General features: G+C 39.9%; 1 protein-coding gene across 3 annotated transcripts in view; it reads left to right on the plus strand.

Annotated features, from left to right (window-relative positions):
* The window catches only part of cacnb2a (calcium channel, voltage-dependent, beta 2a), a 64,716-nt gene that overhangs the window by 4,208 nt on the left and 46,111 nt on the right, over positions 1 to 14,397 (plus strand). Inside the window, exon 1 of one of the 3 annotated variants that reach the window (XM_072378241.1) lies at positions 6,495 to 6,939. The exons of the other annotated variants lie outside the window; for them this stretch is intronic. Within the exon in view, the coding sequence (XP_072234342.1) occupies positions 6,892 to 6,939 (48 nt within the window). The 5' untranslated portion in view covers positions 6,495 to 6,891. Of the gene's footprint in view, positions 1 to 6,494; positions 6,940 to 14,397 lie in introns of those variants that run through there. 3 annotated transcript variants of the gene reach the window in all.

Here is a 14,397-nt window from a genome sequence, read left to right on the forward strand (position 1 = left end):
TCTTTAAGAATGGCTTATTGACAGCCACCCTTCCATGGAGACCATTTTCTGATGCTTCAGTGAACAGCAGATGGATCAACTGATTTTGACTTTTGTCAGGTCTTTGCTGGATTTTTTTTTTTTACTCTCAGATACTGTTCATCAGCTGTAGATAGTTTTTTAGGCCTGACACTTCTTCTTTTGTCCTCCACTTGTCCAGTTTCCTCAAATGTTTCAAGAAGACACTGCACACCATGCTGAGATATGCCAAGTTTTCGCCTAAAATGTCTTTGGAATCACTTTATTGGTGCTAAAATACTGTTTCATAGCTGTCAAATTTGGCATTTTTCAGAGATACAACAACATAAAAGTGAACAAATCATGTGTCTTGCTAGTAACAAAGTACCTAAAGATACAATTTAAAACTGGTTCTTTGCTAAGTCGTCTGTTATGTGTCGACACAACACTGGTTCATCCCTCCATTTAGGTGCATTTTTATGCTTGAATTAGTCATAGGTCAGTGTTAGGTAGTTTTCCAAACAAAAATACACATTCCTCTGAAAATGGTCAGGTGCGGGGACTAAACTGAAACTGAGTGAAAAGCGGCTAATGTACAACGGATAAATCTGAGAGATCTTCGGAAAGCCTGGACAACTATTGCTCCAGACAACTTTAAACGTTTCTTTAAATTGCTTGGAATAAAGATTTAAATGGTATGTAAATTACTTTTATAATGCTTTTCTAGTCTAGCTGACCACTCAAACCACTTCTAACACTACATGCCACATTCACCCATACTCATACAGCATGTCTTAAGTCTATACATCTATACATAACTACATGGAGTTGGAGTCTTCTGATAGATGGGCGACTGCTCTTCCTCCTGAGCTACAGCCGCCCATCTCAAAGAAATGAGGGGTGGATTTTTGCAGAGTCCTTTACAGTACATACTTTTAATTACTCAACTAGCCCATAGAGCCAGCCAGCTGTTTAGCCTTTTTCCTGATATGTAGGCCAAGCTAAAAGTAGCTGTTTGTGGCATCAGAGTTGTCTCAATGTTGTCATTCAATGCAGTTTGGTTTTTGTTCCTTTGTACTACCTGTGTTAGCTATTCTGTTATTGAAAATCATGTAGATGTGATATGATGTGGCTTACATTCATCTCTACAATTCAGTTTACTGGGTTACGGCATGGATAGTATGATAGATTCAGTCTTTTCACATATTTACATGTCATGTCTTTCTGTTTTTCTCTAAATTAGAAAATAAGTATCACTGAGTATTGTTTCTGTCTGTCACCTAGCACTTTGATCAGAGTGTCTGCTATTGCCAAATGCACCCTGGGAAATGATCCAGTCCTCGTGACCCTGAATAATAATAAACTTTCTTTATATAGCACCTCTCCAAAAACAGAGTTAACAAAGTGCTTTACAGAGAGTGAAAAACAAAGTGCAGAACAAACAACAGGATTAAATACACGGGATGGATTGCTTAAAAGGAAGCTAATAAAAGTTTGTCCTTAGCAGAAAATTGAATTAAGTCTCTGACTTTGTAAGGAATGATTTCTTCTGACGGGTTCTTTCAAAATCTAAGCTCTGTTGAACACTGGGAAAGCTGTCAGACGAGCTTCACCTGAGGATGTCAGGCTGCTCTGTGGCTTTTGATGGAAATAGTACTGTAGGTACAAAATGCAGTCATGCACACCAGGTTCAGATGGTCTTAAGACCTACTGATCGGTCTGTACTCACATAACTTTCTGTAAACAGAAAAACGCTCGCTCATCAGCAAAACCTTGAACGAAAATGAGTGTTGGTCAGTAGTTCAAATGGTGATTTGCGTAACTCACAGAGCATTATGTAAGAATTAACCTCCTCCTGCTTCCCACACTCGTTATGTTTATGTAAATGGTTGCACCAGACTACCCACTTCCCCTCCGAGTTACCCGCCTCCTTCTGTCTCTTTCACCTCCATCTGTACATACGTATCTCTGGAGGTCTCTCATTGCAGGAGCATACATTATTATAGTTCAACTCTGTCTGGAGATTCAGGTTGGTGAGATGCATTTGGTGATGAAAGGTGATCCAATAAAATCCCTTTCCATTTCCTCAGTGATTGTGAGCATTTTTCCTTTTCATTATTCCCTAGATTATTTTTTTCTACTTAACAGAGAAAGGCGATGACGCAAAAGGCTACTTATTCCTTTGATGCTTATCAAATCTGGCAACCCTTGTGTTTTTATGTAATGGATATGGTACATACACTCAGCAGTGGTATGGAGTGGCTGCCACTGCCAGTCTTGGAAGGTTGAAGTGAAACGTTAACCCTGCATACCTTTTTTTGAACTTTAAACAACTAATGTCAAGATTTTTCCAATAGTGCATATTTCCAGGCATCCATATGTGATTGCTGGCATCAGATTGCTGTATTTATGCCTCGGGTAAAATACTGTTCTTTATGTGAAAATCTAGAGTCAAGAGACACAGCTGGAAGTCACTACTGCTGCTTAGTCAGCTGTCACAGTGGCACTAGGCTGCCATCTTGTGGTCAGATGTGTTGTTGTGAGTATTTAATGTGAATATGGTCATACAGTACAATTGTTTATCATTGTGAAGGATCTTTTTCTCACAGTCCTACAAAATCAATCTATTGTAACTCATTTTTTGTGACATACAGAAAAATAAACATTTTCTTTATTTATGCATCGAAAAGGGCTGAACATGTCATCTATTTCAGTGTTTTAAATCATCCTGAGTCTTATTCGGCTAATGCTGACAGTTTTAGCTTAGTTGTTCACACCTGCTCTTTCGATTACTGTAGAATAGCCTGCATTCTTTCTCTTTTAATTACTGTTATGGTAGGTATGGTATGGACAGAGTCTGCACCCATCCTCCATTTGACTTGGATTGCATCGGCTCCAGTTGGCAGCAGCTCTGACTTTTTCAGCTTTGGACCACCATGATCCTCCATAAGCCCTGTGGCCACCTCAGGGGAATTCTGGAAGAGAAGAGTGTTCTAACTCTAAAGAGCCCTATGGGGTATATCTATAGCTGTCTTGCTGTTCAGTTTCACAGCCTCCTTCTCCTCACACTGTTCCCCTACTTTCCCCTTTTTAGCATTTTTAAAGATGAAGTTAAGTTAAGGCCTGCTTTTTCTCAGTCTCATCACTCATCGTTTCCTGCTGTGTTTCAGCAAAGTCTAAATTGTTTGGGGTATGTTTATGCCCTATGTGGACACAGTTTCTGTAGGGATTTTCTCAATGTTTCGTAGTGAGTGGACTTGATTTCTTGTGCCATGAATGGAAGAGTGCTTCCCTCGGTTGTTTTGTTCGTAAAGCTGTAACATTGTTATTTTAGTGTCTTATTATTCTTCCACTGTTCTTGACTAGTGCTTCAGTCTGTTAAATTTCAGAAAGTTTGTATGAACTGTATGTTAAAACCTGAAATTAGAAGTAGTCCATAAAAAAAATGAAGACGTCCTCTTGAACGCGATAGAAGAGGAACCTACTGTTTTTTGTTGTTTCATTCATAAGACGGATTAATTTCATTATCTGGCTCTTATGCCTTGAAAGCTCGCTCTTGCTGCTCATGTGATTGATTTAGGCCGTCTTGTGGGTAGTGATGGAGATAAAGGGGAAGAAAAAACACATCTTTCACTTTTTTATTACTTGGATCACCACACTGGGCTTCTACCTGATTAAATGTAATGAGCTAAACTTAAAGCAGGTCTTAGTCTAGCTTCTTTATTGAATTACTTTGATTTTGGAAGGTGCACAATGACAGCACAAGAGCCTAGATTAAAACAAGAGTATTATGTAGTGCAGGTATGTTCACTTACAGTATTATTTGCGGCTTCAGCAAGTGAGTGATGACTATTTCTCAAGGGGACAGCCTCTGCCAAGTTAACTGATACATAGCTTTCCCTTCTCACTGTAAGGTCCTCAGTTCTGTTTATAATGATGCCTTTCCATCACAGCTGACACATCCCAGCCTGTGACATATTGGCTGTACAATGAAGAAGCTTCAGCGCTGATGAAAGACTCTGTCAGCTTTATGTTGGGCTGAGTGTTTGTGAGGCCTCAGGAGATGTATAGATACTGATAATATCATCGATATGCACAAAGCTTTACGACAGACTGCACACGCTCCGTTCAGTGTTGCGTCCTTAAATTGTAATTACTCACCAAAGCAGCAATTTTCCTTGTATGGAAAATCCGCTGAGCTTGTACAGTATCAGTCAACATGAATGAATAGGTGTGTCGAAACTTTAATTGGGACTGTAGTGTCGTATAACTGAATACACCCAATGTAACCTCAAATGCTCCATAGAGGGCTCATTCTTCACAATGCTTGGTACAATTAACAATTAATCGCAATCGTAGAAAACATCGTTTTCTATAAGAGTTGGTGGACTGACTGACAGATGTCTGCTGTGGACATATCTGCCATGCACAGTTTTTTGTTTGTTTGTTTGATTTCTTTTAAGGAAAACTGCATTTTCAGTCTCTTTCCAGTCATTATGCATAAAGACTGACTCATTATGCATAATGACTGACTCATTATGCATAATGACTGGAAAGAGAAATGCTGGTAGGTGGATTTTTGAACAGGCTTGCTGTTTCCTCCCCAATTTATGCAAACATTGTTTGTTTCTTTTTATTTATAAAACAGATCTGTCTGCAAGAAATAAGCACAGTGCACATTTAATTAGAAAAAAATGTCAATAACAACTTTACCTCAAATTATCTGACAATATGTCTCAAATTTAAACTGGTTTGCAAATTCACCATGACTTAAGGAAGTATTGCACATTGCTCCCCCATATTCTCCTCAACGTGCTTGTCGGTGTGTGATTTTAGAGGAAAAGTGCTGCATGTATAGACTGCACCTTAATATTGATAAGTGTTGTATAAGTATTGGTGAGAATGGCTGAACGTGAAGCACATTGTGAAGCACTTTTTAGAACCCAGACAGGGTTAAAAGAGGTGTCATCTGTAAGTGTGGACCATTTACTATTTCAGTAAAACAGTAGCTAAAAAGGTGACTCAGCTGAATGAATCAGTTATCATGGACAGCTCCTAAAATGACCCTTGGCACTCGAGCCCAGATCTAATTTAAGCGTAGAATATATGTTTGGTAACACTAGACATTTTCATGAGCAGCCGCCTCTTGCTGATAGCACAATCACTTCTGATTTGTGGAGACAGAAACTCAGTTTGTCTTCATCTTGACACAGCATAATCTGACAGAAGAAATCATGTTGTTATTCTCCTGATAAACTATAGTCTGGGCCGCTCCAGTCAGAGAAGCAACATTGCAAGTGACTGATGATGTCTTCAGCATCTAATTGTGCCGTGCATAATAATAAGACAGAGCCCAATGTGCATGGGGACGAAATAGGGGGAAAATACCTGGACTAGGGGGATTTTCTGAGACATAACATCTATGCTATTGAAAACAACAATGATAAAGTAGTATTTATTTATCTCTGTGGAACTTCTTTCCTTGCAACTCATATCAAATCATGAATACTTAAAGCATGTGCAACTGTTACCAGCTGTATTACCAGTATAATTGAGTTGGTTCAAACAAGGCTTCACGTTTATAGTCATAGTAGTTTGTGGGTTGATTGTGTGCAATTGAGTGCTCTCCACTTATTTTAAGTCTCTGTAAATTGATACTTTTTTAACTGATGTCAACAAAATGGCAGCCGGAATTTCTTTTGATATTGCCTCACCATTTGCAATTTACATGACGTTGATGATTTCACTGACAGGGACTTTGTTAACCTGCTAGAATGTTGCTAAAATTTGTCACCACCTCTGTACCACCACTTCACGTCTGTCATTAAACACTTAAGAGAAATTGCGAGTTCTCCAGCTAACGTGGCAGTAATGGCGCAGCAGAGAGTCTGCATGTCTTTCTGGGCTTAATCAGCTGAGTGTAGTGAAGGACAAGCGTGGAGAGCAGGTTTGTGATGAGGAGAAAAGAAACAGTGACACCACCCCTGCAGTCTCTACTTGGCACACATGCATGAAGGAACTGTGCAGTTGACCGCCCTTTTGGAGCACCCCACTTCACGGGAGAAACTGACAGTTTTTATAACATGAAGGCATAGTGCAGTTACTTCAGCAACCAGTAGCTGTCTCAACGTCTGTCCTAAGCATTCACGCACAGATAGTATGTAGGAAGGGAAAAGCAATGCAAATGAAGACATGACACAGTCAAAAGGGAAACATAAAGTCAAGGAAGCAAGTGTGTGTGTGAAGCTTTCAAAGCACACTGGATTAAAGGAAAGAGCAGAGGGGGGCCAAAGAGGCGATGTCCTCCATTAAGAGGCAGAGGACAGCGGTCAATAAAGGACATTCAGAACTACAACTCCTCCCCATGCTGAGAACTTGTGTGTGATGATGAGTGCGTCTAAATCCACTTGCAGCTGAACCAGCGTGCCAGCCTGCAACTGTACGTCTCTGCCACAGCACAGCAGTGCTGCAGAGGATTTGGCAGCGCAGAGGATCTGCTGGAGCGTGTACAGATTTGGGGGTGGGGTAAACAGTTTCTCCACACTGTGAGCTGGTGGGTACCCTGCTGCAACAGTCTGGAGATGGGAAGGAAAGGGGAGCGTCAGAACCTGACTTTCTGAATTCTCACAGTTTCTGAGTCAGAGGAAATAGGTGCATGCTTGGGAGGAGTGGACAGAAGTAGGGGGCTGGTGTGGATACAGCAGTCCTTTACTCCCTCCGCTCACTCCTCCATCAAGGCTTTCTTCTGTCCTTGTCGCGTCTGCGTCTTTTGGTTATCCACAACCTTGTTGAAAAAGTGTGCAGACATGGATCGGGGCTGAATACTGTCAATGCTGCTGCCTGACGGGGAGTCTGTGAGACGGCCGTCCATTCCTCCCCTCCCTGGTCCCCTTCATGCCGTGCTGTGGGCTGGGCCATCGCCGGAGAGCAGAGCTTCCATATGTGAGTTTGTGGCTTTGATGCTGATTTATCAAAGAGGTTAGAGGATGGAGATTTTGAGTGCAAATTAGAGATTAAGGAGCTGATGAAGTCAAGGGTTAGCATCGTGTGTGAATTAATGAGCTGAATGCATTTTTTATGATTATTTCCTGATGAGTTACTATGTATGAATAATTCTGATTATTTCTGCAGGTGTGGCTGCATAACTTTCTAAAATGTAAGGGCTACTTCAACACACAAATCTGATTAGTCAGAGGACATGTGCCTGCTTTATTCCTCAATGTTGATCACTGTTCTCAGATGCAGATTGCTATCCTGAAACTGTCTTGCACTCTACAGAATTCAGCTGAAATATTTCACTGACACTGAACTGACATTATTCTGCAGAGCTGTATTCACTGTTCATGCAGCCGGACACAATAAATCTTTTATTTCATATTCATTCCAGGCATTGCACAGAGAGCTATGATAGTAATGCTTTTGAATGCAGGGGGTTCACACTACAGTCACATGCTCAGTTGATAGTATGACTTTATTGGGCTTCACTGGTCTTTTGTGTACTAATGCTTGGAATTAGAAGTCTGCTGCTGTGGCTGTTTTACGTATTAGAGAGGGAGGGAAATGTGGGTGTTCCGCTAAATTTGATTATACATGCTTTTATTTTCCATACTGTTGTATTTGTAATACTGCCAATCATCTGTGGCTGCTGTCTGTAATCTCCCCTTTTCTGCTTCCTCTTCTCTCCATTACATTGCTCATCAGAAGAGCAATGCAGAAAACGAGGGTGTTTTTTCCCCTTCCACACAATTCTCCAGTACTGCAGATAAAAATGATCCTCTCTAATTGACTTTACCACTAGATGGCCATGTTACACTTTGACTCTCACTCACAAATACACACTGTAATTACATGAACACTTCAGTTCCCCACGGAAAGAAAAGGATTATGATTTCATGACATTGAATTTCATTGTTTCATTCATTGTCTAAAATTAATTGAGAAGTCATCCACACATCCAAGACAGTAGACTACTGGTCATGGAGACACTGTTCTGAAGCCAAAACAGCTTTAGCTAGACTGAAATGATAATAATAAAGCACAAAATAAGTTTTTCTAAGAGTTGAGCATCCTCATCTATATGTGATATTAGTGTAAGATATTGCACTAGTGTTTAAAATGGTACATTTTTACCAATTTATCTTTTTAATGTAAAATGATCATATCTGCTTATCTGTTTTTTTCCTCTAAGTTTTAAGATGCACTGCTTTTTTTTCATCTCATATGTCACATATCTGTTTGTTTGACCTTTAAGACAGACATATGAGATATTTGAAAAGATGTGCATGTTATCTTTCCTGTGAGACTGTGTGTTCACACAGAGCGAAACTAATTACTACTTAGTGTAACTGTTGAACATTTCCATATTTTTCTCCAGCAGCGAATAAATGAAGATCCTCTAAATACACCCAAAAATCGATTGGTTCACAATTCAAATACAATGAGCAGAAAATTATATACATATATAAAATATATATATATATATATATTTATACTTGTGACCTTCAGATTCTGCCAGAAGTGTGTCAGTCACACTTAGAGAAGTCTTTGAAAAGAGACCAAGACATGTGGGCCCACTATGACGTATTCTGTCTAGAAATGTGGACCTTGAAGAGTTCAGCGCCTGAAGTGGAACAAAACTTGATCTCAGATATTGTAGAGAAGGAAATATGCTAGTTGTCCTGTGCAATCTACTGTTGCTGTAGGCAGGAGTAACATTTACTGTACAACTGAGTAAGCTTTAATTTAACTGATGAGTGGATTAGTCTAGAACCAGCTGCTGAAATGCCACACCGGAGCATTCAAGCCCCCTGTGTAAGGTGTTTGCATGAAAACAAACGTTCGCTCTGGTGGAGTATCACTGGCAACATGTGGTTCGTTTAACAACTGGGCACAAAGGAAGCATGTTGAAAATAATGTGAAGAGTAGTGTTGCAGCTAGAGCTTTTGGCTGAGTGCTGGGCAGGGCTGAACTTGAGAGGGCTCCAGCTGCCGTGACATGGTGCTCTTTCTATGACGCTCCTCTCACATGTTTCCAATATGGAACACCAAACCGCCGTTTTACGTCTGAAATGGGGCGGAACACAATTGTGCTCTGGATGGAATGTGGAGCATGGAGACCCGGCCGGATGGGACTCCGTCTGACAGACTGAGTAGCCATTCCCAGACACTCCTCACGGAAACTCAGCTAATTGAAGACAGCAGGGCCTATTTCATTCCCCAATTTGTATTCTAGGCTTCCCTGCTTGCCATGATGCAGCAGCAGTAGCCAGTTTCCAAATGAGTTAAGTAACACCGACATGGCAAAGAAGTGTAAGTAAGTTTTTTTTCTGTCGTATGCCAATTGGTAAGCTTGTATTATAGTGCATTTTCTACTGTCAGTAATGAGTGGAATATGGCATGTGCATAAACTGAATTTACTATCACAAGTTAGTTATTGATATAATCTTTAAAAGAGCATAACTGAGTGAGGCTTTACTTACGCACAGCTATACTCTTGGCACGGCTTGAACATGTTAATGCCTAACAAAACATCAAAGTTGATGCTGATTCAAATGTTTTGCAGATCAAAATGGCAAATAAATAACCCTTTGCAGAGTGCTAATTCCTTACAGAAATCAGTTTCTATTCACTAGTGAAGCACATCTAAATGGAACTTTTGAATAAACTAAGCTGCAAAGTATCTCCAGAAGGTGGCGTCATAGGCAGTGTTGCTAGAAGCTGTTATTCAGTAGAAGAAGTAGTTATCCTAACCAGAAACATATCTTGAGGAGGAAAAACAGACAATGACCATGATAAATATCTGCAAGAGGAATACGGCGACAGCTCTTCTTCTGGGAATATCGACAACATGATATCATATCCAAGATTTGTGGCGCATTAGTGGAAGTTTTATTGATATTTGGTTTCTGTTCACCTTCTCTTATTTACACCTTCTCAATATTAATAAAAAATGGGAGAGAAAACCTGACTATTTATGTTGTCTGCTTTCAAAACAGAAGATGGTGAGGCTGACCCTCTCCTGAAAAGTCTGCTCTTATTGGTCAGGCCCCTCCTTCTGTTCTCTCTCAGCTCTGCTATAATGTAGTTTAAAAAAAAAAGCTTCCAATTGGAGCAAAAGTAGTATACAGGACAAGTCATTATTCTGAAATATCTTAAAAATTACTTTATTCCCATTCCAGGTTCCGATTCTGGTGTATAAAGTATGTCTTGTGCAACAGAGATCATATAAAAGCATCTAGATATCAAATTTAATGTCACAGGGAATATAATCTTAAAAATAACAAGAATGTGTGAACCACATTTCACAGCAAGACAACTATTAGTTTCTGAGATATTTCCCGAAAACCAGAAACTTGGATCTCACATTGGGATTAGAAGAAAAGTTGGGGGAATCATCAAATCCACCAGTTTTCGACAGTTTTCTCTCCCAATTCAGTCAGTAGACGCAGATGAGAAACTGATACAAGGAGCTTTTACCTGCTGGAGTTTTTCTGCCTCTTTTTAAAAGATTGAGAAAGGGAAACTCTTGAGTATTACACAGATGGGTTTCATTTTTTTCTCAGAAACTATGGGGTTTGTGTGTGCAAGTGGTAAACTAAGCTCCCATGGTAAAGTGTGACCTGGAATTCCCAGATTTCCAGGCGCTGGGATGCATGCCCAGGGATAAATATCAGGCCAGCACAGAGTAGTCTGGAGCAGGGTTTCCTTGGCTGGAGCTGCACGTTCTTTCACTTGTCCAGAGAATATAGAAATTTCAGGAAAGTTAATTAGCCACACAGGCCCTCAGGAATGTCTTGGATTTTTACTGCTTTTACATAATCTATCACGTCAGCACCGGACTGGAAAGTGTGATATATATCTGTGGAGGTCTATGTAGAGTATATAGCTCTACTCCAGCCTGGAAACACTGATGTCAGTGAGACCGTGTGCACTGACCCTGGTTCAGTTACGACCAACAGTCTGAGTTTTAAAATTCTCACTGGTCTGGAAACAGTGAAGTCATGGGCGGGAAGATGTGCTTCAGTGTTTACAAAATGCACAGCTTTATATGAAAGTGACTGATAAGGGTTTGACATCATTTTTGGCTTTTGGTATATCATTAGATCACTGCAGACTGGCCTTGTTTGTCTGCTTAAAATGACTTTTCTGTGGATTTGCCACGTGTGCCAAGTTTTAGCTAAAAACGTTTTTTTTTTTTTTTATCATATCTGTTTACTGTGACAGGCTTGGTCTCGCCCTTTATAAGACAATAAAACAGTTTAAGCAAATGTTTAGTTATAATCAATGTTAAGAATTATAAAATAAGACATAAAATAGAGTAAAAGGCTGCAGTGCTGGTTGGTCCAAAAGGCTGTACCGTGATATACATAGAAAGTAGCGCTTTAAGCTAGTACAGCTGAATTAAGTGTGATTAGTTTTGCAAGTATTTAGTAATTAACTTGACAATGTATGGTTCTTATTGTTGTGGGAATCTAAAAGCTTAGCTAGAAATCACAAGATTTCAAGAAGTCAAGATTTAGGATTTTGGAAGGACTTATAAACTTAGAGGATTTTATGTGAGTTTTTTTTTACTTATTATTTCTTTATTATTACGTTTTTGATTTAGAAAATCAGCGACATGAATGAGGAGTGTCAGGTGAGCGGGATTTGTTGCTGAAACACTTACAGAAATCTGCAGAAAAATAGAGGATCATTCTGACATTAGACTGATGGAGTTACAGGCTCAGCTTGTACCTCAGACAGGCAGGGCGCTCAGGTCAATCAGAGCATCACTCAAAGCAGGAGCAGATGTTCTTTGAGGCCAATTAACAACAGAAAGAAGCGGACAACCTTGTGCACCCAAGGAGGGCTGCTGGCCCATATGGATACTAGAAAATTAATTAGATAGACAGACATTAAAAATGAATCAGGAGCTGTGTAAAGTCTTGTTTTAAAGTGAGAGTTTTAATTATGTGTTATGTGCAAATTGGTGTTTTAGGATTTTTTTAATTTATCATTCGCGGATTATTTTGATGAGTCTGTTCACATTTAACACTTTTTAAACACAATAACAACAAGATATTTCATTGAAAAATATCATGTACAGTTATACTCTGAAGCTGCAGATTAAATAAGTGAGTCTCAAATACTCTTATGTCAAAGGCACAGCTATAGAAATTGCTTTATCGACCAGCTGAGTTATTTTCTAACACAAATAGCAAACACTGTTCCAGTAGCTCAAATGTGAGGATTTGCTGATTCTTAGCCATGAAGAATTGTCTATATTATAAAATTTTGGGCTTCTTATTAAAGAACAAAGTAATATAAAAATCATTTGAGCTGCACTCAAAGGTAATTTTGATATTTTCATGTTTTTAAGTACTGTGAATATTACCCTAAATGTTGGTTATTCAAATGAATAATAATGATATCATCTTAGTGTTTAACTTTATAAATGAATTGTAGTTTTAAATTAAATATATTTAACAACATTTGTTTATGTAAAAAAAAGAAACTAAGAAACGGAGTGACACAAAATGGCAACTAACTGAAAAAATAAAACAATATACGTTTTGAAGAAAGAAAGTTTTTTCTGTTTTTTTTTAAGTTTTATTCCAGCTTATTGAGCACTCGTTCTGGTCTTTTATGCATAAACTGAAAACTTTTCTGCCATAACTGATCCAAAGAGCTGTGGCTTTTCACCTGAGTGCAGCCACTCAAATCAGCATTTTTAGTTTTTGCTGAAATTTTACAAGTAATCTGTATTATTTTACCAAAGAGAGTGAGAGAACTGTGGAGCTCACTGATAAGAAGGAGGAAGCTGTGACAAAAGCAAGTTAGGCTGCAGAAGTAGAGCGGCTAACATATAGATTCAAAATGTTGTTAGAGAGAAGACATTTATGGCTGGGTCAGAGAACAATGGCTGAATAAGATCAACTGTCTTTCTTACTGTCTGTCATGGTATTTGTCTCTTAGCAAAGAGACACCATGACAACAGGTACCAGCCAGGCGAGAGGACGCACCCCAGAGAGATGGAGGAAGGAGGGGAATGGTGTAGAGAAGGTGAAGAGCAAGAGAGTGGGGATAAAACAGAAAAGACGGCAGAGGAAGGAGTTAGAGGAAGGCACCTTCAGCAGATGAGGACAGGGTAAATTACTTTTAGGGTTGTGCTGTTGCACCCTGTTTATTTACCCTGATATGTTCATCCCAATACTTTTATAAAGTCACCCTCGGGAGCTGGCCACCACCATCTGCTCTGCGATTGGGCACACACTGTGGCACAGCAGGGCGGGGTTAAACCTGCGCGGATGTTTCATATTCATACTAAGCTTGAATACATAATCAGTCCATCAGGTCATGGTGTGCTGTCAGCAGGAAGAGACTCTTTGAGTTTGCTGGATATTTCTTGTGTGATCTTGACTTGTTTTCCTCTTGAAGGAGCCTGAAAAACCTCGCAAAGTTTGTCTTCACGCCTCCTCTGCATGTAGTGCCGTGGGATCCGCCTTCACTGATGCTGGATTCAGTCACAGTAGGCGTTCTGGGCTTGCAGGTTTGCAGGGCAGATGATGACCTATGGCTGAGCTCGACATGCCCCTGGTCATCACCCCGATCCCGCTCAGACCTGCACACGCAACAGGCTGTGGGGCTGAAATCTGCTGAGAAGGGGGCTCCTCTCGCCACGTTACTGGCCTGCTCTCGTTGCCATGATCAAACAAAACAAGAATAAAAATGTCTCATGGGTAAGTGAGGTGTGTTTGTATGGGAGCAGTTTTCTTCCTTTGAGTGTGTTTTTAGCATCTGTTCCGTAGCTGCTTCAAAACAACTGAAAGCTACCCTATGTGACATTTTGCATTACAATTGATAAGATTCTCTGGTTCAGCAGATTAAGTTGATAGTATTGCAGTGCATTATCATTGATTTTTAATGCTTCTGTACCCACTGGCTATTCCAAAAAGAAGCTTAGAGATTTAGATATTACATAACTACGAGCTACGACATGCCCAGTTTATAAAATCTGGTTATCAGTCTGCCAACCTTGGCTGTGTTAGAAGAAATAGGGCAGATGCTGATTAGGTACAATCATAGATGACGGCAACTCAAGGCTGAATGTCCAAGAAAGTGATAATGGTGATAATAACAGCAGGTGAACCAGCATTTTCTGTCCCAAGTTTTTAACATGTGTGTGTGTTTGATATCTGATTCTTTGCCAACGCAGACGGATCAGGGGAGATTATAGTGAGAGTGGGATTTACCGGGATGAAATCAGCTACTTGGGAAAAGGGGGGTGGGGCAGGGAAAGAGAGTATGGGATGGAGGTTTACAGTTTACAACTGAATCCACTTTCTGTCTGTCTGTGGAGGTTCTCTCTATCTGATTTTGCAGTCGCTCCACCTCCAGTCACTCAGCTCAGTCTCTTCTTATG

This window comes from Leuresthes tenuis, unplaced genomic scaffold (assembly GCF_036924035.1).
Source record: "Leuresthes tenuis unplaced genomic scaffold, fLeuTen1.0.hap1 SCAF_24, whole genome shotgun sequence".
Lineage (NCBI taxonomy): Eukaryota > Metazoa > Chordata > Actinopteri > Atheriniformes > Atherinopsidae > Leuresthes > Leuresthes tenuis.